General features: G+C 36.1%; 1 protein-coding gene across 3 annotated transcripts in view; it reads left to right on the top strand.

Annotated features, from left to right (window-relative positions):
- The window catches only part of NAV3 (neuron navigator 3), a 420,281-nt gene that overhangs the window by 244,157 nt on the left and 151,008 nt on the right, over positions 1-25,116 (top strand). For all 3 annotated transcript variants that reach the window (XM_052774469.1, XM_052774467.1, XM_052774468.1), the window contains exons 4-5: positions 9,549-9,621; positions 13,119-13,296. In XM_052774469.1, coding sequence (XP_052630429.1) covers positions 9,549-9,621; positions 13,119-13,296 — 251 coding nt within the window. The remainder of the gene's footprint in view (positions 1-9,548; positions 9,622-13,118; positions 13,297-25,116) is intronic.

Raw genomic sequence — 25,116 nt, 5'->3', positions numbered from 1 at the left:
AAGCAAGATCACACCATTATATAGATGAACAGAGTAAAATTTTGCATTGTTCTCTTATGCGTTCTTCGGGGTATTTGTGGCTAGAGTTTTGGGGGGTTTTATATGAAAATGACCGGCACATGTTTGTAATGATCTGTTTGGCCATCCATAAATTATGATCAGGATATGATTTATTTAGAATATTATGATTTATTTAGAATAACTGAATTGTTCATTAACTTGTTGAAGTGTACAAACAGGAAAAACACCAAACAAATTATATTTGGCATTACAGAGATTATCTCACATTCGCCCCAAGCTTTCCAAGCACAAAGTCAGGGGCTAGGTGCAAAACCTGCAACACCAATTGTCGCTTTCACTGACAATAATACATGCCAAAAGGGATCCTTTTCCCACTGTAGCTTTTTCTTAAAAACAATACACACCCCAGCTCATACTCTGACCTCAACAGTGACCTCATACATTCTTTTATCAGCAGGTCAGTACATATGTCTGTTGAATTCTCCAAGTATTTGAGAAGTTAATTTGTTTTCACATTTCTGGGTTTACTGGTCATATTTCGTGTTTGGAGTGCGTGTTGGAAGAATTTGATGTGCATGTTCCTTAATATCTGTTGGAAAAGGAAGTGGAAGGTATTTCAGTTTTAAATAACACCATCATCCTTTCCTCAAAAAATAACTAATAATTAAATAACTCCAGCATCATTTCCTGAAAATTTTTGCCTGGGAGGCCTTCTACATACCAGTAGTTATTATCCTCTAAGGTAAAATTCTCCCCAAATGCCTCCAGTAAATCAGTTTTTAATTTGCATATATGGTCTCTTATTGCAAAGTCAATGCTTAGTTTGGAACAGTTTTTTGGACTGGTGTTACATGGTTCACTGATAGTTATTTTTATTAAATGCTTCTTAAATTATTCTATTGCAAGTAATGAGGAGTTTGTTAGGAAAAAGTCAAGCTGAATGTGTGTGCGTGTCAGTGTATTCTGATTAACACCCTGAAATGCATTATAATTTCCACAGAAAAATGGAATGTACCTTGCATCTGGGTGAGGTAACAGGCCACGTGCAACAGCAAGTCAGCAGAACACACTTAATATCTCCCAGCAGGACTGCTAACACCTGTTTTGTCTGGGTGGGTTTTCAAATTTACACCACCCATGGAAACTTGACATTGCCGTTCAGTATAGTTACAAAAAATTATTGCAGTAAGCTGTCATGTTAGGAGCTTGTGGGAAATAAATTATCAGAACATAAATAATGTGATTTTTAAGTCTCTGCTTTTCTTTGTACTTTTGCAAGTTTTACTGGAGAGTAAATCTCCCAATTTTCCCTTTCTTCAAACTTCCCCTATTTCTATACGGTGAACTGAGAATTCATGGCAAATTTCGCCCAGACTCAGTAGTCTTTGGTCAAGGGAACGGTGCAACATGCAGCCTGCCATGCCAGCATCTTGCACAGAGACTGCAAATTTGAAACTAAAGAGTTCCTCAGTCAGGTCACAATAAGTTTTGCATTACTCTGGGCCACATCTCTTCCCATTGCATTTACTTCAGGATTTGGAAGAATTTGGGTGTATTTTCTGTTCTTCAAAGTGTCCTTATTAAGTAGTAGTAAAAATATTTTTTATTACATAATAATACTATGTACAGTTTCTTCACAAGGAATCTTGATGGAAATCTAAGGCTTTCAGTCTTGCTCAATAATAAAAATCTTTTAGTATTAATTTAGTATGAACACATACACATGTTAATAAGCATACCCAACTTTAAATATGCAAGAGACAAGAAAGCAGATGGCTTGCTTTCATATGTGTTAAACTAGTTTAACCTGTGCAATATAAAAAGAAACCAGTCTGCTTGTTATAGTCCAACTATAATGCTTGTAAAATGAGCCCATAGGAATTTATTTCACATTGTTCCCTTTGAAAGTCTTTAACCCTACTCTTTTGTTCTAGCTATAGTAGAGATAAATTTGAGAAAAAATGTTTTCTGCAGCAGGATCCTCCCTTTTGGAATACCTAGGAATCAGCTATTGTGGATAACATACAGCAATACAGTGTGGTGAAAATACTACAAAAATTTTGTAAATAAAATTTCGTGACAGCTTTTCGCAGAAAACAAGTAAATCAACAACAATGCCAAATTGAAAGGAGCACATGGCATAGGTGTTTCTTATGATGATTGAGGTTATTGATTGGTACTTTTATAAATAATTAAAATAAATCTTACCATATGTTATAATAAGTAAATAATAATTGCTTACTTTTTATGGATTAGATACATTTTGTCCCACAAAATATTTACAATTATAAAGGCATTAGGAATTTTTTATATTTTAATTGTATTACCCTTTGCAAATTTTTCTAAAGAGGTAAGCAGAACTTCAAGTGTGTCCAACATCTGTTTTCACATGAACAACAGGGGATTCCCATTACTGAATATTGTTTCAGTGATCGTTTAAGAATCACCTAGACTCCCAAACAGTGTTGAAAATGTGGCATTTGAAGAATGGGTAGGCAGAGGGATAAAGACATTGGGCTGGGTAATCCATTTTAGTATACCAGTTTTAATCTAGAAAGATTATTTTGATTCATTTGAACCTCCTTAGTGTAAGACAGCGATCACAACTGGGCGTTTGGGCCCAATACTCAGCCTGGCAAAATCATAGTACATGTAGATATGTACAAGGAAAGCATGCTAGTAAGTAGGACAGCAGGCAGTGTATTCAGTTATCACTTGTTTGAAATGGAGAAAGTCCTTGAGTTGTTTGATTTTTAGTTTTTGGTGAAGGAATTATTGGACCTGTGCCTACTTTTTACATAGTGAAAAAAGCTGAACGTCCACCTGCCTCATTTATGAAGTCTGGCTTTGTTAAAGGATCTTAGTGATAAAACTGAGGATAAAAACATAAGTCAGTATAGAACTGCAAGCATTTTCTCTTTATATCTCGTTGCTTTCTAGCCCTTTGCTTTAAGGAGAGGTGAAACAGGAAGACAAACTAGTGAAACCAGCTGGGAAGAAAACCCAGAAGGAACAAAGTTACAAGGCAAACTAAAAATCTGGGTGTTTCCCACACCACAAGTGAGTTGTCAACAAGTCACAATGCGTGCAATGGATGAGTCAATTAAGAACAGAAAGTGAAATAAACTTTTACTCAACCTCTGAGAGCAGCTTTAGGTGTAGCAGATTGTGCAAGACTATACATTTGCCCCCAGAATAGACCTTTTGGGGGGGGGGGGGTGGTGGTGGAGAGGGGTTAAACAGGTATCTGTGAGAGTGTACATGACTGATTCTCCTACTGTTCTCTATTAGGCGAGGGAAGGTCAGAGTTTAGGCCATGCTCACCTTGAAATATTTTCCAGTTTCTTCCAGAGCATTCTATATAACCAAGGCTACCATGGACAGTTTCATTCTCTCACCAGCTCCAACATGTGCACCAAAAATGCTTTTATCACACATGAAGGCATCTCAGTTGCTTGCTGAATCTCTGTTCTTTTTAGAGCCTGCAATTAAGACCAGATCATTGGCACTTCACCTACTACTAAGAAAGTAGCCAGAACTCAGAAGTTAGTGCGTCTCCTTCCATACTCGGTTCATGTGAAAGTCAGACAGACAAATAGTATCTGCTCTTCCATTTTTCATCTTAATCGTTTCATGCAGCGTGTGTATTGTGGATATTTAGAGTCCAGGATGCTACGTGTAAGGCCTGAATTGTATTTTTATTTGATTTTGATTCTATTAGTGCTGCAGAACTTGAATGAGAATGAGCTGTGTAATAACAATAAATTATTATCTAATCCTGCACTCATTTAAATCCATTGACCTCTGCAAATTTTCTTAGTGATGAATATCTATAGGAAAGAAAGAGTCAAATACAGGTCTCTCAACTCAGGTTAATATTCCGGGGAAATTTAGGAAGAAATCTTGCTGGTAAGGTGTGTTTGAAATACAGTTACTGTGACACAGACTCTCTCGCCATAATACTAATCTCAATGGAATACTATTTAATATTGGTATTAAAAAAAACCTCAAACATGAATACTGAAGAGTTTTATGGAGTTTCTGTGCTCTGGAAGGTGAGTATATATGCGACTCTCTGGGTTTGTGTGGCAGACTAATTCCACGAGTGTCCCTAATCAGCCATCAGCAACATTAGAAAACTTCTACAGAGCAAATCCTTTGCCAAATTTTATCTGGGGCTTTGGGTCATGAATCAGAATGTCAAAACACACAGAGAGCTATTGAAGATAGTGCTGAATGAAGTGCTAACAGAAATTACTGGTTTACTTTTGCTGCCAAAATAATCAAGATAATTTTATGAGCATATATGTATAGAAACACTGTAATAATAAGGTGTATTTATAAAGGTGTCCCATTCTTCAGCAGGAGAAATCCAGCTCGAAGTAGGCAAATAACTAACTTGTGTATGCATCTATATATTCTTGTAAATTATATTGTCATAAACTTAACAAGAGAGAGCTGGTCAAAACAAGATATTTTTCAGAGCTTCTTATAGATACAGAAAAACATAATGCTGTATTAGTCATCATTACTTGTCTTCTGAGCATCCCACAGTTAAATTTATGTTTGGAAGTGAAGAAAGTGGTGTCTGCCAGACAAAAGAGATGAAAGCTAATCTTGGTAACAGCAAAAATAATTATAATAAATAGACATATTCTATATGTTGAGTCACTGGTGAGTACAATCCCACAAATGAGCTCTTCCTGTAAGTCTGCTAACTGCTGGGTATTAAGTGCTAAGGTTTATCTACATGCAAGTCCCACAGTCTGGTTTAGTGATTTATTTCTGTCAGTAAAATTTCAAATAGCTTCCAGTCAAAAGCAGATTACCCACGACTACGCAATGCAATATGTTACAGCAGATTTGCAATGTATGTTCTTTGTATGCCATGTAATGTATTCATAGTATCAGAGTTGTGACATTGCTGCTTAGTTGTACATCATCATTTGGACTATAACCCCTTAAAATGTGAGTGTAGAAATAGCTTAGGGGCTCACTAATATTTATGGTATAAGTATTTTGGGTGTTTTTTTCATAATGCTGTCTGTATGAACAATATTAAAAAGATTTGCTTTATGAATGAAGCTTAATATATTGTAAGCATAACTCGGTAGGCTTAATTTAAAAAGCATCAAATGGTGTTATCTACCTGATGATGCCCACAAATCTTAATTCCTAAATTATCATCCTCTTAACTGAGTTCATCTGTACCCACGATGCTGGAGCTACATTTCAGAATTGGACAAATTATTCCTGAGTTTTGATAAGGAAGTGATTATATTATCAGAGAGAGTTTTTTGTTACCTCTGAAAAGCAATCTCGTGTAGTATTGATTGACTTTCAACATGGCTAATTGAATAGCTAAGTGGACAAATATCTACACGGCAATGAAAGTTTATTATATCATTAATTCTTTATCCCATTTATAGGTTTTAAGATTTTTAATGTGACAGATCTGCTGTTCAACAAACTGCACTTCTTCCGGTCTTTTAAAACTTTAACATAAAATAAGTGCTTTGGAACAAAAAAATTAGGGGATTGACAGGGATGGAGAGCTGTTCAGCAGCAGCCTGATCTTGGCAACTTCTACCTGTACAAGCAAATATGCAAATTTGAGCCACTTTTCTGTGTCTTGATATGTAAGATTTGGAGTCAATCTGTATATCCTGAATTCTGTACTGTAATGAACTATATCTTCTGCTACAACACTTTGTAATTCTGATGATACTGTTCACAATAACGATGAACATAAGCTGTGTTATAAACTGGTACTTTTTGCAAGCAAAATTAACTAGAAAATTGTAGGCATATGTGAGATACAAAATTTGTCTGGCGTCTATGTTAAGTGTTACACTGCAAAATCTTCAGCCCTTGATATATAAGCAGGTAGAGTTCTACATATGCAGTGTCAGCTCTAAGCAGAGTTTACCCCAGCGTATAATAACCCCACCACTAACTACTTAAATAAACATGGACTTCAGGGATTCATACCACTCTTGATTGAAACAGTATTGAGGAGTGGAAGCTGCTTGAAATCTCTTAGAACTTTTGTAATTGCAAAATTACTCTCATCTGTTAGTAAGTTTGAATAAAAAGTGTTTGGGGCTGCTAGGGTTTGAGTTCAAAGAATAACTGTGGTTTGCCAAGGCAAGAAGTAGGTAATTAAAGCAATGTTTGAGACACACTGAAAGCTTCAAAATAGGACAACTTTAAGGGTAATGTTTTCTAGACTGGAGAGGAAAGAAAGTGAAAATAACTCAAGAATGTTTTAACGCATGTCTTATTGAATCTCCTAACAGCTCCTGAGAGTTGTATAGTAACTGCAGTTATTATCAGCAAACTGACTGTAAGAGTTATTTTCTGACATTTTCAGTGTATTATGTGGCTGTGAGTTGCCACACCAAACTTGCTCAATTCACAAGTCAAAACAAGACTTTATTATAAGGCTAACAGTGCAACCACAGTCTATTGTCTGAAAGTTGGCCACTGCTCTTGCTTCATACACCACCACTAAGAGGGATGACTTTGGACCTAGGGCTTCTATTACAGTTCTCTTGGTGAACTGTGAAGCAAAACAGAATTTGCTTTGTAGTTCTGCAGTATATTGAGTCATTGGTGTTAATGGTAATGTCTAGTTTTGTCTGAGAGTTTGAGAGATGTGACTTCAAAGACACATGCTCTAGAAGTAAACACGTTAAGTAACCAGGTGCCATTTCTATAGGATATTTTTCACCTTAAATGAATGTTAAGGTTTATGTATTAGGCTTACTATTTCCTAAATATTCAGTATTGCAGATAGATATTGAGGTGTTTTCACAGCACATTAGCGTTCAAATGTTCCCTAATAAATTATGTTTTGTTTATAGCTATGGTCTCCTGAACTACTGCAGAGGGCACATGCCCAGTAGGAAAAACATCTTGGTTACACTATGAGGTCTGCTAGGAAATATCGTTTCAGCTATTTGGAGGTGGACACTACTGACGTCAGTCTGATTTTTCTTTTTTTTTTTTCCCCTTTTCTTTTTTTCCTTTGGCTTCCAGTACTTAGCTGTAGAGCAAAATTTCCCATCTTTGAAGTAGTTGATTCTGCATCATGGTTGATTTGAAAGTTCAAAGAGACGCTCAGTTACACAGCTAATATCCAAACAAATCTTCATTTCTTTTAAATTCTTCAGGACAGGAAAATTTCCATTCAATTTGTTTTCTTGTGTAGTTGACATTGTTTAAAGGTCGAGTAGAAATATTCTCATCGTGTGCATTATTTTCACAACCGATGCAGCAGTGCAGTTGGAGGTCAGGATGAGCCAGCCCAGTGCCTTGTCACTGCCATCAGGAGTGGCACCATCCGCCTGTCCCTCCTTCCCACCTCCCCGTTCCTCTCCCAAACCATGCCTTACTCAGGCTGGGACGCGCCCTCCCTTCTGCTGACTCCTGTGCTCATCTGACTGCACGGGAAACCAGAGTGACTAAAATACGTTTGCCTTTTTTGCTGGACGAGTTTTCTGCGCGGAGCCGGCTCCTGGTGCGCTCAGAGAAGCGCGGAAGCCCAGCAGAGGCGGCAGCGGCAGGGCCCCGCGCCTGGGAGGAAGAGGAGGTGAGGAAGAAGCAGATCTTCCTATTTTAGCTGCAGCCAGATTTCAGCTGACTTAGCTGCGTCGCATCTCTACACCTCACAAAATGACCTGGTTTATTTGGGTTTTTTTTTCCTGGTGTAAAACTACATGAACGTTTAAGAAAATGAGAGTGTTAACGCCTGAGTTTCTGGAATTACTGTGCTGGGCCAGAGTTGAAGTAACCCCTTTGGGTTTAGGATGGTTATTCCACGTTGGCAGCTGTGCAAATTGGTGCCACCCGCCGAACGGATTTATGAAAGCTTTATGGTAAACCCCAGTTTTGGAGTACCTTTAGTTAGTGTTAGCTGCAGAGTTTGGGTTTGGGGTGGGGTTTTTTTAATTGATTCAGGAGAGAGACTATTTATCATTCCCTATAAATGGTAGCACGTCCTTGAAAACAAGTGTTTGAAGACACTTTTTTAAAGATGTTTTTATGAATGCTTTGGAATTTAATGTGCTTAAAAAGAACTTCTCTCAAAATTTTGTAGGTGCTTATAAGTTTCTAAGTACTACCTGTGGATCAAGAGAGTCTATGTGAGGTAGTAATATATACTTCTAGGGTCAGTAGTAAAAAGCATATTTATCTTCCTTTTAGCTACTATCACTTTTTGAGAATAATGACAGAACTACAGTCATAGAAAGATGACAATAATAAAAGGCCCTCCTCCTAGGCTAGAAAAGATACTGCCAAGGATCAAGTAGCTTTTATTCAAGGAATGAATTTACCCCTCATATTTTGATGGTTGAAAACTGTTGATATGAGGTATTGTAAAATATGTAAACATTCAAATAAAATTAACTGCATAGACTTGATCTACTGCAGGCTTATGTTTTTGGTGTTGAATATTCCTTTTTTTTTTTAATATTCTCCAATGAAAATAGGTATTTAAAATATATCATTAAACATTTTGTTTTATTTTTGGGGTCCTAATTGCCTTGAAAAAAATCCATCAACCTAAAAAAATTATTTTAAAATCAAGTCTGTTGAACACACTTGACATAGGATATCTCTCTATACATAATTTTTCTGTTTTCATAGCAGCACATTTATAGACAAAGTTGTTAATTAAAAGATTTTACATTTATAGCTGAGTATTTGCTTCATAGATCCTGGGAGGACTGGGGAAACCAGCTGGAGATGGTGACTCAAGAGAACATTTTGGAACATTCTGGGTCCCTAATCTATTAGAAATAGACACAGGAAAGGAGTCCAACTAGTTCTGTGATTACTCATTTTAGAGGCAGAAGTTTTATCCTTTTACTGATCTACATTTAGGCTACGTGCTCTTCTCTTACCTAAAGCTCTCAGTGGTAACTGTAGATTTCTTCCTTCCCGACAGAAGTCAGTGCCGTGTCCTTCACCAAGCAAGCACTCTTCACAGAAGCATAAATATTAAATAAATTAGAATTATTTAGCATAAGATTTGAAGGAATAAACAAGAGAAAAAACACTGCTGTGACATCATTTTCACTAAATTCTACATCATCCCAAGGAAATGCCTTTGCTAACACATTTGTTGGAGGGTTTTGCTTACATTTTTCAGTTAACTCAGTCACCCACAACTCCAGACATATACTCAGTGTCTAATCCTCTATGGATGCTTTCATTGCTGCGTGTTTGTAGCGTATAAAATCCAGTTTTATGTTAAGTAGGTGGATTGCTAATTTGCCAGCATGCCATTCTGGATCGGGCATTTATGAATTGTTTTTAAGCACCAAAGTGGACAATGAAAGCTTTATATCAATTCCCCAATTAGCAGTAATCATTCTTGTTAAACTTTGGTAAAGAGCTGCAGTATGCAATGAATGTAAAGTATTCATTCCTGAGCTGTTTCTTCTCCCCCCCCACCCCCCTGCATTTTTACATTTTGTCAGATAGTCTTATGCTGCTTGTTATTTCTGTTCATATTGCAGATTGAGAATGTTGACGTCTGCCTTAGCTTTCTAGCAGCCAGAGGCGTAAATGTCCAAGGTCTTTCTGCAGAAGGTAAGAGAAACAGATCATCAGAACCAATAAAAGGATTTTTTTTTCCTGAAAACTAATTTTCTTAATACAAATTATTTGCACCTAAATACCAAACTCCAGCTGTCTTGAATAGCATGCAAATATAGATTAGTGATAGCAAATGAGAGAGGTTTGGATTTCCTTTTAATTTTCCCTTGAAATTGAACCAAGAAATTCAATATGTTTATGAAGCCTGAGACAGTGTTTTAAAATAATAATTGTTTCAATAGTATTAATCTTTTCATGTTTTCTCCACAATATTAGATAGGTACAGGGTTTCCCAAGCATACTTTTAAACTTGTTTATATATGGGATTCAAAACAACAAAAATGAATATGAGAATCTTGCTCAGTTAAGTAAATCCAGGGAAGACTATTTGTTTAAGCAAATTTATTATTAGTAGTAATGCTGTCAGGATGAGTCTGAAAAATATTGTGTTCCTTTGATGTCATATATTAAGTGAAAGAGTGAATGGTCTTGCTGCTTATATCGTAGTCCTTTTTGCTGTATTAGTCACCCCAAGCAACTGCCTAATACAGTTACAACTAAGTTAATAAATATATTAAATCAAAACCATTAAAATACCAACTGTCTTAATTAGTATGTAATATTTGCCTTATTAATGTAAAATTAAGTCAGGTGGATATTTTATCTTGTAAATTAATAAAATGTATACAGGTGTTTGTCCTGTAACTAATTAAGAAGTTCTGCAAGGTGCTGTGCACGTTCAAAATCCCTCTGACTTGCATGGCAGCTGAAGGCAATAGCTATTAATAAGACACAACTCTATATTTTTATTTTCCTTGTAACATAACTAAAAGCTAGAAGGAAAAATATATTTTTTTCCAGAGATGGTAATTTCAATTGCATTTTAGAAGATATCCAGAGGAAAAAAATTGAATGCTAACCATTGTTTTATTTTAAAATTAACTCAGAATTGTTATCTTTCACCATTTCCACCTCTCCTGTACCTTAGCAGAAGCATATTATGGCCACAATATGTACTATCTACTCACTTTGATTGTCTACTTATGGAAAGCTTCTTAACTGATTTAAAAGAACCTCTATATAGACTGTAGATATGTTGATGCATGAGAACACTGAATATTTATATGTTACCGTTCATTTCAAAGGTGTTTAGAACTTCAAGTTTTTAGTGCAGCCTATTTTTAGTAGCATATGAAATAACAATCAAATGTGTGAATAGCATGAATTTATTTCATGAGAATATTCTTCTTTGTTTAATACCATGACATGGCGCGTGACCCTTTTTTTCTGTACTTTGTTAAATCAAAATCTGAGTGTATTCTGTAATACATTCCTTTATTCATACCTTTGTTTTGCTCTGGAAAATAATTTTTGATAGGATATAAGCTTCAGCTGTGGAGCATTAAGTTCAAATATTACTAAAAGCAATAATACTACATAGTGTTAAATGCAAGGAATGTTTTTTAAAACTTTCATTGATCTTTACAGCAGAATTTTAATAAGGCAGACCTTGAGCTCTGAAGATTAAAACTAGTTTTGCTGTTTTCCAATTGGTCATGAATCTGCTGTAAATCTGCTAATACGTTTGTAATAATATTAGTTCAAAGTATCACCAAAGTGTGGTTTCCTTAAATATACCATTTTTAGCATGTACAATCCTGAATATTACAATTTCTCTTGAGAAATTGAGAAAAAGACTTTTTTAAATCAATAAATTGTCAAGTTACCTTCATAGTGTTTTGTCAGCACAGTTATGTTTAAAATCAATTAAGTTCAGAAACCTTAAGCCTATTTCTTGTAATAAGCCTTGGTAAATATGTCTTGTTACTACTGGGTCATCTATTAATGACCAGGCAGTTTCTGGAACAGTAAACCATGAGCTTAACAAGGATTGAAGATTTCACAACCAGTTTCCCACCTCATTTTGACACTTGAGCAAGGAGGCCTAGAACAAAAGAAAAATCAGAAAATCTTTTAGAATCAGAGCAGCTTAAAGATGGATAGTTGTGTGGTTTCGTTGGGGGGTTTTTTAGGATAATTTTAAACATAATCTTTCTGTGTTCCTTGATAATGATTTTCCCTGAAACCAATGTGACTGCAAAGGTCATTGTTGCTTAAAAAGCTTTCTAATTCTGAGAAAGATCTTCTGTGTATCTCTGGTGGTCTTGTGGGGAATCAAAGAACCTGCAGCATCTTCATAGGGATGATTAGAAAGTATGGATAGTTAGAACAAATTTCCATTTTGCAAAGTATATTCCAGTGTCCAGGATTGTGTTTGATCTTGAAGAATGGGTTGAGAGCATAAGGGCTCCGGTGTTTGCTGGCCTGTTAGTGGAGGTACTAACATTTCACTTAATCCTATTGAAAGAAAATTAGTATGGTTTAAAGGACGTGAATATGACAGTCATTGTTTATAAATCCTGCTTTAAAAATTACCTAAGAAAGACTGTGTAGGACATACAGCTCATTTAGATTTGCAGGGAAGGCAGAAATATTGCAGTGTTGCATGTTAGGTTACAAGGCTATAGGCCTAATGAAAACCTTTCACAAGAAGTTCAGTGCCAAAGAAAATTAATAACGATGCTATGAACAGACCTAAGTGCTGCAGATAATTTCATTAAAGCCTCCTGAGGCTTCTTTTTTGGCACAGAGATCCTTTATGAGCAAAGAATAACATTATCCTTTTAAAACCTTCATCTCAGGATGGGGAAAGACTAAGAAAGGCATGGGAGACATGACAATGCTACTGTGGCTCACCAGAATTTCATACGGGTATCTATTTTAGCCTCATGTGAAAGCTGTAGTTTTGAAGTCTTCATTAATCAGTAATAACAGTGTAAAATAGAAATCTAGAAAATCATGTAGTTGGAAAGTTCAAAGATGTAGTCATGAACTTTACAGTCACCTTTTTTAATAGGTATTTTCCATTAATCTCCTTCTCTCATGTTACTTCCAAATTCTTGTGAATAGATATGTGCTCATCCACAGGACTGTCACCATCTCCTCTTTCTGATTTTCTGGAAGTCACTGTTTACTCCCAGTGTGCACAGAATTTGCCCAAAAAGCAGGAAGAGGTAGAAGGGATGTGTACCTAAGGCCAGAAAGAATTCAGATTTTTTTGAATGTCCCTCTGCTTACTCAGAATATTTGTACTGTATTGAGGCAGGTGTATCCATTTCAAATCATGTATATTATTTAAGGTTTGGTGTACTTTTCTTTATGACCATGCACATGTGACTCATCATGAGGACATTATGGAGATATGTGTTTATTGCAACAGTGACACGTAAATAAGCAAAGTTTATAACAAACAATAAAGTATCAGTGATACCTAATATGTCCCTGGTATTAGAGATAAATGAAGAGATACAAGGCATAAACAAGTATAGCTATAGGTATGTACAGAGATGTTTTAGTATAAAACTGTAACAAAACTGAAGTGTAAAACCACAATGTTTTCACTTCTTTTTCTTTTTCTTTTTTTAAAATAGAAATAAGGAATGGAAATTTGAAAGCCATTTTAGGGCTGTTTTTTAGTTTGTCTCGGTACAAACAGCAGCAACATCATCAGCAACAGTACTACCAGTCTTTGGTGGAGCTACAACAGCAAGTCCCTTCACCTCCAGCTGAAATCAGCCAGTCCAAAACGCACCAAGATATGCAGTCGAGGTAGGTTAAAAAGTTAATTTTCTCAGGTGTAAAAGCTTTTTATTTTTCTGTTCAAAAAACCCAAATTTTGTGGAAAAAAAATAGGCCACTTTAAGACTTAAAAGACTGGCTTTTTCTTTTTTTTAGCTATTTTTGTAATGGATGTAGGAAAACAATATCTTAAGTGTTTGTTTAATATTAAGCTTGCATTTCTTGGGAATAAAGCTAGAGTGAGAGCAGAGAACATTCCTAGTTAAATTTAGTTCAATTTTTAATTAATTTAAAGGCGTTCTTTCGCTTGATTATTGATTCTGCTGTTCTTTGCACTGCAAGAGAGTGAGCACACCATGAGGTTAGCATACTGGTCATTTCCATGTTTTCCTGACATACCCAGCTCCACATCTAAATGAACGATTTGAAAGTATTAGCAAAATATGTGGGGAAAAGGCACAATTAATACTTTCATTTGTTATAAACACTTTTTATCCCCACACATTCTGGTTTTGAGTGCCTAATTTTATTTGTATCTTTTCTGAAAGGGAAAAGAAATGGCCTTAATCTAGTTGTTTCTTTTAAGTGGTCAGTTTATGATTTGGTTTTAGGAAAGCAAAGCACTCAGCAGAATCCTTAATTGCTGAATTACTTTGCTTTCAGACTGAAGCTGAAAATGTATTTTGAGAAGGTAGTTACTTCCTGGCCATGAAAAAAGAATCTGTTTTAAGCACAAATATCTATTTAAATGGAAAGAGGATTAGCAATGTATACTTTATTAGGGAAGCTTAAAAAAAAGCTATTCACATGTATATTGCTTCGTTGGGGTTAGTACTTTTTTATTTATTATTTGCTCGTGTAAAATTTTTTACATACTGAACAATTGTATGTCTAGAATGTGAAAATCAATAATCTAGGACGGATTAAAAGTATCAGACTACAATAATGAAATTTTAGTTCTTCAGTCCATTCATATCTAAATTACACTTTCGCGTTTATAATAAACATATTTCTTCTTCAGTTGAGAAAACTTTTCACATGTCAGCCTAATGGAAATCTTTGTCTTGAAACTAGGAATGTTGTAAATATATGTTTATAGGAAAATGTTGCTGATAGCATTTTAGTTACCTCATTTGATACAAAAATTAAGATACACTTGTGTTTGCCTTGGGTACTACAATGTGAAATGCATTTTTTTTTCTCTGCTACTGAAAATTAATGTCTTTGAATGCTTTCTCTGTAAAGTTTACAATTAACATGTAATTTGGGGAATTATGCTGTGATCCTAGAAGAATCTGACCACTTTTAACATTTTCTGAAGTTGAATTTCTGCTTTCTGAAGGATATTTAATACTGTATAAAAGGCAATAACATCTTGTTATTCAGAAATTAATTGTTTTTCCTATGAATGTAGGTCTACAAGTGTCCAAGGCTTTAATCAGTGAAACTAAGGTCTTAGCCAGCTTCATGTAAATACCTTTGATTATTGGGTTTTGTTTATAATTTAGTAAAAGAACTGAAACATTTCCTGCTTTTCTACTTTATCCATGGTGAATTTTTAATAAAAAAAAGTAGTTACTATGCTTCTTTATACATCATCACTATTGCAAGGAATTCTGTTTGTCCAAAAAACCTTGGAGCGAAGAAGTTGTTTACTATTTGGAAGACAGCGATTGCACACTAGTCCTTTGTCTGCTCAGGAATGGTAGGCAAAGAGGGGATGAATTTTTTATAAAGCTTTCTTTTCATTATAATACCCCAAGATCTCATGGTCCTTCAGTGCCTTTTTCTCCTCTTCTACTTTGCTATGTTTAAATATACTTCATTATAAGAAAGGCAATCATTCCACGTCCAGAACCCCAGCATTCATGCCTTCGTAAAGTGACAACTAAGGCTCATTTAACAAAATTTCTGTTTCCATCACTGATCTTTAGACCCTCTACTTTAATGCCAGCAGTTTAAAATAATTTCATTCTTTTATTAAATTTCTATTCATATCTATGTTTCAGCTGCAAAATGTTTCTATGTAAAAAGTTATTACACAGAGATTGATACCATCTTTCTTACTTCCTATCTGTAAACTGAAAGCAAGAATTTTTCTGTTTGCTTTCACATATACAGTTCAATGTTTGTCACCATAAACTTCTGTACTGCCTAAGAGAATATTATTTTCTCTATCCATATATTTTTCACTAAAGCCTTTAAGGGTAAAGTACGGTCCCTACTTCTAAAATCTTTTTTCTGTATGAAAGGTGTCTATCTTTGGCTACAAATACATCTAGTATTCTGAGCTGCTAGAAAACAAGGAACTCCAGGACTTAGAAACAAACAGAAACACAGATTTTTTTTAATATTAATTGGCTTATTCATTTGTCACTGTTTTGAAGTAATATTAGGAAATTAACATAAAATAATATGTCCCCTTCTAAGAAAAATGACTACATTTGAAAAAGAGGTTTTCCACAAATAGATGGGCATATACAAGTATACATCGATATGAACGCTCTGTGGTGGACTTAGCAACCCTTCTTTTCATAGCAGTCATTTAATTTAATTTAATGAATTCTTTTTTTCCCCAACAAAACAAATATTTTGGAAAATAATTCAAAATTATTTCCCAAATGCTTTTTTAGTTTTAAGCTGTTAATGAATAAATAAAAGCTTCTGTTTAGAAAGAAGCCAAAATATGAAATTAAAAAGAAAAGATTCTTTTGATGGGACTCATCTTGCCTCTTGCCTGCTGTCTGAAATGGGGACAGGTTTCTTACGTGACTCCCAAGACTGATTTCTATGATATGACTGCTTTCACAGCAACTGTGTCTCAGCATTAATTACAGAAGGAACCAACATGCCTAACTGATTTACAGGGCAGGAGTTCATGCTTTAGAAGGTCCTAAGGAACTCATATGGCTGCTCCATGGGACACCTGAGACCTTTAGGTATTTTTGGCAAAAAGTAGTTTCATACAGATACTGAAACCTTCCTCTTTCATTGAACGAAGAGTATTGAAAAGTGACAAAATCTAAGGTGTGTAATAATGTCAAATTCTTCACCTTTTCCATGTGAAATTATTAACTCAATAGATAACCTCATTAGTATCAATTACAGAGTAATTTTACCTTTTTTCTGAAGTAGTGGTGATAAAATGAGCTATTTTATCCTTTCATAGTGGATGTTAATCTTTAAGGCAATTTATTATTACACGTTCATTGTGCAGCTATGCCTCTCTTTATTAGCCTGTTGCAGTTCTGAATATGCTTTTAAAAATTCTTAATACTTTCTGTTTTCTAACAATTTATACTATGAAAAGGGCTGGCATGTAGAAACCTTAAGGCAGTAAATTACTCATGGTGTATATGTTGGAAAAATTATTTTGCAAATGCATATAAGAGAGATTATTTTTCATTAAATTGGTCTGTGGTCCTTTTTTACCTGGAAATAGTTCTTTCAGGTTTTGAGAGGAACAAGAAAAATTATCTTCTTATTATGGCAGAAGCCAGGTAATGAATACAGTAGCAAACACCTGAATGACACATTCATCTTTATTCAGTAATGGCAAAACTCTTCAAACCTAATTTGAGTAAATTTTCAAGGGTATTGTGAAAATTATCTTCTTATACCTATGGGTATTTTATTTTACTTGAAGACTCGCATATTTCTACTGTGTTAGACACCTGAGAAATAAAGCTGTCTTTTTAAGGCACTGTATACATTTAAGTGCATTTGATATGTACATGTTTGTATGTGTGCAGACATGTGAGCAAAATCAAAACATATACACTGAAAAAGATGGATGCTTTTTATAGACTTTGTACTTTTTAAAAATGTTCAGTAAGAAATCACATTTCATGTTGTAATTTAAGTCTTTGAAACTATGTCTTAATAATCACAGTTACTTTAGGTTAGATTATGCCATCGGGAAGTTATCTTTGTTGCTTCCAGCTAAGGTATAGTAAGCATATTGCTTAATTTCCACTTGATTTCCTGGGAGGTAAAAAGCCATTGTGTGTGCTTTATTAAACAAGTATGAAAAGGTGATGGTCTCCACTGTTTCAGAGGGAAACACAGGTTATACATGGGAGAGGGAAATACCTCTGAGAAGCCACACAGAAGATGGTGAGGATATGGAGGTGGTAGCATTCAGGCCCTGCTGAAGACCAAGGAAGTTTTGTCCTTGTATGTACAGGGCTAGTGTCTCACTCTCCTAATTTAAGAGAGTGGTCCTGATGATGATGATGACAACGATGGTACTCATCCTGGTTTCCAGGTTATGATGTCCTCAGTAATCATAGAATCATAGAATCATTTCGGTTGGAAAAGACCTTCAAGATCATCGAGTCCAACCATTAACCATGCCCCCTAAACCATGCCCTGGAGTACCCTGTCCACTCGCTTTTTGAATACCTCCAGGGATGGTGAATCAACCACTTCCCTGGGCAGCCCATTCCAATGTTTGACAACCCTCTCAGTAAAAAAATTTTTCCTAATATCTAACCTAAATCTCCCTTGCCTCAACTTGAGGCCATTTCCTCTTGTCCTATCTCCAGACACCTGACAGAAGAGACCAGCACCCACCTCACTCCAACCCCCTTTCAGGTAGTTGTAGAGAGCGATAAGGTCTCCCCTCAGCCTCCTCTTTTCTAGACTGAACAAGCCCAGATCCCTCAGCCGCTCCTCATCAGACTTGTGCTCAAGGCCCCTCACCAGCTCCGTTGCCCTTCTCTGGACACGCTCCAGCACCTCAGTGTCTTTCCTGTAGTGAGGGGCCCAACACTGAACACAGGACTCGAGGTGCGGCCTCACCAGTGCCGAGTACAGGGGAACAACCACCTCCCTGCTCCTGCTGGCCACACGATTTCTGATGCAGGCCAGGATGCTGTTGGCCTTCTTGGCCACCTGGGCACACTGCTGGCTCATATTCAGCCGGCTGTCAACCAGCACCCCCAGGTCCTCTTCTGCCGGGCAGCTTTCCAGCCACTCTTCCCCAAGCCTGTAGCGCTGCATGGGGTTGCCATGACCGAAGTGCAGGACCCGGCACTTGGCCGTGTTAAACTTCATACAATTGGCCTCAGCCCATAGATCCAGCCTGTCCAGATCTCTCTGTAGAGCCTCCCTACCCTCAAGCAGATCGACCCTGCCTCCCAACTTGGTGTCGTCTGCAAACTTGCTGAGGGTGCACTCAATCCCCTCATCCAAATCATCAATAAAGATATCAAACAGAACAAGGCCCAACACCGAGCCCCGGGTAACACCACTCGTGACCCGCCGCCAACTGGATTTCACCCCATTCACCACAACCCTCTGGGCTCGGCCATCCAGCCAGTTTTTCACCCAGTGAATAGTGCACTTATCCAGGCCACGAGACGCCAGCTTCTCAAGGAGTATGCCATGAGAGACAGTGTCAAAGGCCTTGCTGAAGTCTAGGAAAATAACATCGACAGCCTTTCCCTCATCCACTAGGCGGGTCACCTGGTCATAGAAGGAGATCAGGTTGGTCAAGCAATGATCAATGTCTGTGATCCCTACTGGGTCTGAGCCTGTTCCGCATGCCACCGAAGCCGACTTACTTTAGTATCAACCTCAGTGAGAGAGTGTTTGGGCTCTTTGTCAACAAAAGCTGAAACAGGCAGGAAAAAATGGTATTAGGACTCCAGAGCTTTCATAGCCAGGTTATTTTGATATGGTAAACAAACAGAAGTCCCAGGGGAAGGCTATAATCAGAATATCCTGAGACTGAGCAGGATTAAGTTTGTGCAGAAATGGGGAATTTGGGAGGCTGGTTGTCCTTGGATGACTAGATAATCGGTGTCTCCTACAGGAGACAACACAGATCAGGAAGGTAATTAAACTGATTTCCGGAGGAACCTCTCTCCCCTTAGTGTAAAGTTTGCATAGGAGGATAATGAATTTTCTACGGCAGGCTCCTAACAAAGTTATCTGAAATTGATCAGTGTGGCAATACTTTAACATTCCTAATTCCATGTAATCGGTCCATAAGCAAGTTCAGAATAAGGAAAATTGTGCACACAGAAGGGGAGCAAGATTCTGCATGTGAAAGAGTATCATTGGCCTATCTAATCCTAGGGCCAACAGCAACATTTCAAATTAAATGTAAAAAAGAACAAAGGAAGTTGATTTATGATAAGTGAAATTTCATTGCAAAGAATATGCTTTAGTAATGGAATATTATAATTTCGTACCACTAAGTATAAAAACTCCTAAAATTATTTAGACAATTAGTGGAAAAATCTGTGGTAAATAATAAATGGTAACCTAAGGGAGAGAATGGGTTTAGATGTGATTTCTGGTTTCTTTTTATCCTAAAATTTCCTATATTCTTGTATGACTAACTGTGGCAATTGAATACTTCAAAATCTGAGGTAGGCACTTCACTCTTTACTTATGACTTTGTTGCAGCTTTGAGATTTAGTTAAAAAAATACAGTGCTGGTGGCCTTATTTATATCTGTCAGTACGGATAGATGACAACAATGGTTACATTATATTTTTATGCTTCGCTTTGCTAGTGGATTCCATTATCACAGCAATACATCTAAACTTTCTGCAGTGATGATCTTTCAACCACCCAGATACTAAGAGAAAACACATGTGGATGAAAGAAGTTCTGTCTCATTTATGGATTAGGCAGTAACTGGTTTCAGTAAGCTGTCAGCAAAATTCCCCGAGACGGACAAACTATTTTATCACGTACAGGAATGATGAGCACAGCTTGAGGTCCAGATGGATTTTGTTAAATTTGTTATATTAAAAGAGCACCCTGGTTTTCCTAGGCATATAAACAAAGTTAGGTAGCTGATTTCTACAGGCAGTTGCATATATAACTACTGCAAGGAACAGGGTTTCATGTTGCCTCCTGCTCAGAAGTACTAGGGAAAAAATGAAGCGTATTGGACACGCAGCTAGGGCTGTGTGAAATACAGTAATGCAAATATAGTGGTTATGATTATGAATTTAAATAGATACATGCCAGAATACTGGCAATCTGTATGCCAGTTTTGGTTACACCACTCTCAATTTAGAAAAAGGCCTTTGTTTCAGTGTTCTCAACGTTTGAAATACAACCTTAACAGTCTACACCGAGTGCATCGCACTGACAGAGGCTAAAAAATGGAATGTGTACATCATTGTGTGTCTTCCTCGGTTAATGGAAAGGAAAGTGATGAACCAAGTCTCCTTGCTGTCCTTCGCTCTTGCCATTCCTAGTCCCTTGGTTTTAGTGAAGGGAAACAGGTAGGTAGTTCCTGCTTTTCCCACTACAGAATCATTATCTAATGACTGCAAAGAAGAAAAATCAGGAAACAGTTTATTTTTTCTTCCTGTTCTCTGTTTTCCAGTAAGGGTCTAAGTGAACAAATTGCTGTTAGTCTAAACTGATGTATTTTTATGCGTCTGGAAGATAATGCAGAATGAATTGCTTAATGTGATTGCACCAGGATCTGCAGCAGCTAACCTTCAAATGGACCGTAGGGATTTAATTTCACTTTAACTGAGCTATCTTTCTATCTTGAAAATCAGCTTTGGCCCCATTTTGTTCTACTCCTCAAAGACACAGTCATGACAGTCCTCATGGTTCCCAACAAAAGGAACTTCAGGAAGGAAATCCTTTCATCTTCATTGTCCTGAAGTCCAAGTAACTGAAGTATATACTATCTCTGTGTACCAATTAAATCTGGTAACTGCGTACCTAAGCAAATAGATGATATTTAATAATGATGAGTTGCATAAATTAGAGATTTGTTCCTGTGATAAGCACTATATAGGTCATCAGGAAAAGTGGCTCTTCTTGCCCATACCATTTGTTTATCTCACATAGCTATGAAATTAATTTACACATTTGATATAACTGTCATTACCTGCTGGGAGTTACTGCAGTTTCAGGAGTTTTCTAGGCTACAACTATGATATACAGACAGAACATTGTAAAAATTACACCTTCATAGCCTCCTACGTATTAATATTACTGCCACAGTTTCATTAGCAATTTTTTTCCCCTAAAATTCACCTTACTAGCTATATTTTGAAACAGCATGCAAAAATGCATCAGCACTATTTGAAGTTTCATAATATATACTTCTGTTTCTTTTGAGAGACATAGAAAATTCCATACACAAAAGAGTTAATTTTGATGATGGCAAATGACTAACCTTTCTAATAACCTTCACACAGAAAAGGCAGAACAGTGCAGTAGCAAGAATGTATTTGTCACATACTTCTTCCCTGTAGCCCATCCTCTCTAAGATAAAAAGATACCTAATAATATTTCTTAAGCTTAAAATAAGGAAAAAACCAAGGGGTTTCAAAGCAGACTTTCAGTTTCTAAAACAAATGGTCTTTTCTATAGCTATAATAAGCACCTATTAGATAGAAAATATAAAAATGTAAATTATAAAGCATTTTATAGCCTTTCAATAGATTTTAAGATTTTTTTTTAACTTTTCCTCTCCTATTTAACCATTTCCCTACCAACCTCCCAGAAACTGCTTATATCTTTTACCTTCTTATGTAATTCTGTGGGCTGGATCCTGAAAAACTTGTTCTTTACTGGTTGATACCTGCCCTTCTGTGTTACTTAGTATGTTCTACAGTCCTTCCTCTCTGCAAAGTACCTGATGTTTTTCTGAACATTTTCTTTAGGAACCTGTGACACAGTTACACTGATTTCTCCTGTTTATAAATTACATCTGCCATGTGCTCAAGAATATTTCTTTCTCTACCTCTTGTTCTGTTGCATTTCAAAATGCGACTGTCATCCTTTATCGTTGTCTGTTCTTACGGTTTTCAAGAGTGTTTTAATTCAGTTTAGTGATGATTCTCATTCTGTGCATTTCAGATATTCTCATTGTCTGGCACTTGTCTCCCTTGCCACTCATTACTTTTTATATTTCAGTTTTGATGCACTTTGGCCATAAATTTCACTGTTGCTTATCCAGATCACGTAGAATTTAATGGGAAGTATTCCATTCATCCTTATAGCATTTGAATCCAACTTTTCATGTATTTCCTTTTGAAGGAACAGAAGATTTATAATGTAGTTACTTTCCCGTCAGATATTCCTTGTTGCTGTACCCTCACTCTCCATAGAGATTCATTAATTCTTCTCATTTTCTGAAAATGACATCTGATGCAATTGTGTCCATGTATTTTTTCCTTTCCCAGGCCTGTCACCTATTTAACTCTGAATGTCTTGCAAACATTTGAGGTTGCCTATAATTTTATGTATATGGCAAATAAAATTTAAATACATGTAAAGTACAATAGGAGCCATATTGAATTATTCCTGTCTTCATTCTTTCTTTTGTCCTATGATTAATTTTCTTATCTATTCTGAACCAAAATGCTCTTGCCTTATTCCTATTTATCGCTTAACAGATTCCTTGATAGCAATGTGTGACTCAGTCTTTTCCTTGCATTCTTGCATTTAAGTCATAGTTTTATATTTGTCCTGCTACTTTCTTTGCTACTGTCAGTCCTTTTTAACAATTTTTATCTCTTAGTATTTTCACAGACTGTACAACAAATGTGGCATTCTACATGTTGTTTTTCAGGTGTCATTTAATGAAATAACATTACACTTTGCAACTGCTATGGAGATTACTTTCTCTCTTCATTTACTGCGCCCCCCCCCCCAAAAAAAAAAAAATTACAAATCCATACACTTCCAAAGAAGCACAGGCAGTGCTGTTTATGACAATTATTGCCTATGGAAAATGGATTAAAATAAAAGTGAAAAAATGAGCTTTTGTTATATTTAAAATTCACCACACCTACAAGAGATAAATTAGCAGCTTAGGAAAATCACTTATATATGTATTTGTGTTTTGGTCTGCTTTTTTGAAAATGCTTATGGCAACATAGCTGAAATGTTGGTAGAACCTTTTGTAATTTCTTTATATTGCATACCTGTTTACTATTTTGAGTCAATGGGAGACCAAACAAAATGCTCACAAATGTACTTAAATACCTTCAATAAAAACAGGCTTAACTATGTGATAAGTGTTTGACCCATGCAGGTTTATAGCAATCCCAACCATACTTTAGGATGTGTTGATGAATGTGTATTTTCTGGAAATCTGTGAAAAGGTTCAAGAGATGAGAAGTGTAGATTTGAAGAGGTGACAGCCTCAGGCCTTCTGGCACCTCCTTTTTCATTCCCTCTAGGAGAAAACTTTGTTACAGTCTTATCCTATCAAACTGTGAAACAGAATAGTGGCATACATTTCTGTGCAGATCATCTGATATAATTTTATTCTAGTGCGAGATCATAAATGGCATGGAGATAAGGTCCTAAAAGGGTACAAATGGTCCCTAAGCGCCTAGTCCTAGTTCTGGCAGCACGCAGTTATCCACTTGGCTAATTTGTTCAGAGAAATTAGTGGGTTTTAAAAGATTGTTTTATTTTAGGTGAGCTACAGGTCGGGTTAATCACAGCAGCTAGGTAGCACATTTATTACTTTGTTGATATCCTCTTTGTTTCTTTAATGTTGTGGTTCATATATTCTTTCGTTAAATTCCACAAAATACCTATCCTACAAATATTGGGACCAGGGTAGGAAAGGGTATGGTCACTGTGGCAGACAATTAATTCTTATTACAAGTCACCGTGTTCTGCAAGAACGTAAATGTGGATACAAAACTGAGTTATCTGCATTTTGGTTTATGAGCTGTGAACAACAGGAAAACACTGAAAACACAATTTTACTTGTACCTCCAAGCCTGAATCAGTTGGAGACAGGCTTCTTGTATAAGATGCCAGAAGTTCAAAGAGCGGAAAGGAGAAATGTCCACCTAATACAGAACAGATGACATGGTATGAGCTAGAACTGCCTGAGCCATAGACATTTCCTTTTGTAAATGAAAAAATAAACGTGTATTTCTGTGTTAGAGATTATATATATAAATATACATCTATAAAATATAAATATATCTATAAAATACACATACATATATAAAATTTATATATAAATAATTAACATTTAAAAATATATGTAGATAGATACGTATATGTAGATGTAAGCATATATTAATTTACCAAGACTGGGCTAAAAAGGCAAAAGAAAAGTCTGAAAAATATTGTTCGTGGGAAAATTTAGGTTTTTTGGTTTCCTCCTTAGTGTTCCTTGCCTGTCCATTTGAGGAATCAGGGATCTTTTACCTGTCCAGACTGTTTGGTATGGTGAGAAGCCTGGAAACTTTCGTTTCCTGTGGCATCTCTCCAGGCACACTGCGGATTTGGAGTCAGGTGAACCTTAGAATATTATCTCTTGTGCTTTTTGCCAGGCAGGCTGATGAGAATTATACAGCCAAGGAGCTTGGTTTTTTTTTAAAAAAAAAAAAAAAGAAAAAAAATGTGTACAGCACAATCAAGACCTGCTGGGGAAATTTTTACATTGAAAATGCGTTCTTTTTAAACTAGTTTTTTATCAGGGAATCATTCTAATAGAAAAGTCTTGAGCAGTTCTGAAATGCAGTCATCCTAGTGATATAAATATACTTTATAAGATCAACAACATGTTAAAATTCAAGTATGTCAGTAAGGTAGAAAGATTTTGATTACATACTACAAACCTCTTTGCCTTTTGTCTAATTTTAGGAGATCACATAGCTGGCATTTTAGAACCACCATGTGACTCTTAACATTATAGGAAAATGACAGTGTGATATAACGTGATCCTTTTGATCTTTCAAAAGACTGTTAATAAAAACTAGACGATATTCAGGCTGACGCTGCATGGGTTACTTTTTGAAGAAGGAGGTTGAAATATTTTCAGCTTGATTCATGCTCTGTATCCAGGTTTATAGGAGCTCCATCCTTCAGCTTTATGTGGTATAC

The sequence above is a fragment of the Harpia harpyja genome, chromosome 23 (genome assembly GCF_026419915.1).
Source record: "Harpia harpyja isolate bHarHar1 chromosome 23, bHarHar1 primary haplotype, whole genome shotgun sequence".
Taxonomy (NCBI): domain Eukaryota; kingdom Metazoa; phylum Chordata; class Aves; order Accipitriformes; family Accipitridae; genus Harpia; species Harpia harpyja.
The sequence above is the reverse complement of the archived record's forward strand: the minus strand, read 5'-3'. Positions and strand labels throughout refer to the sequence as shown.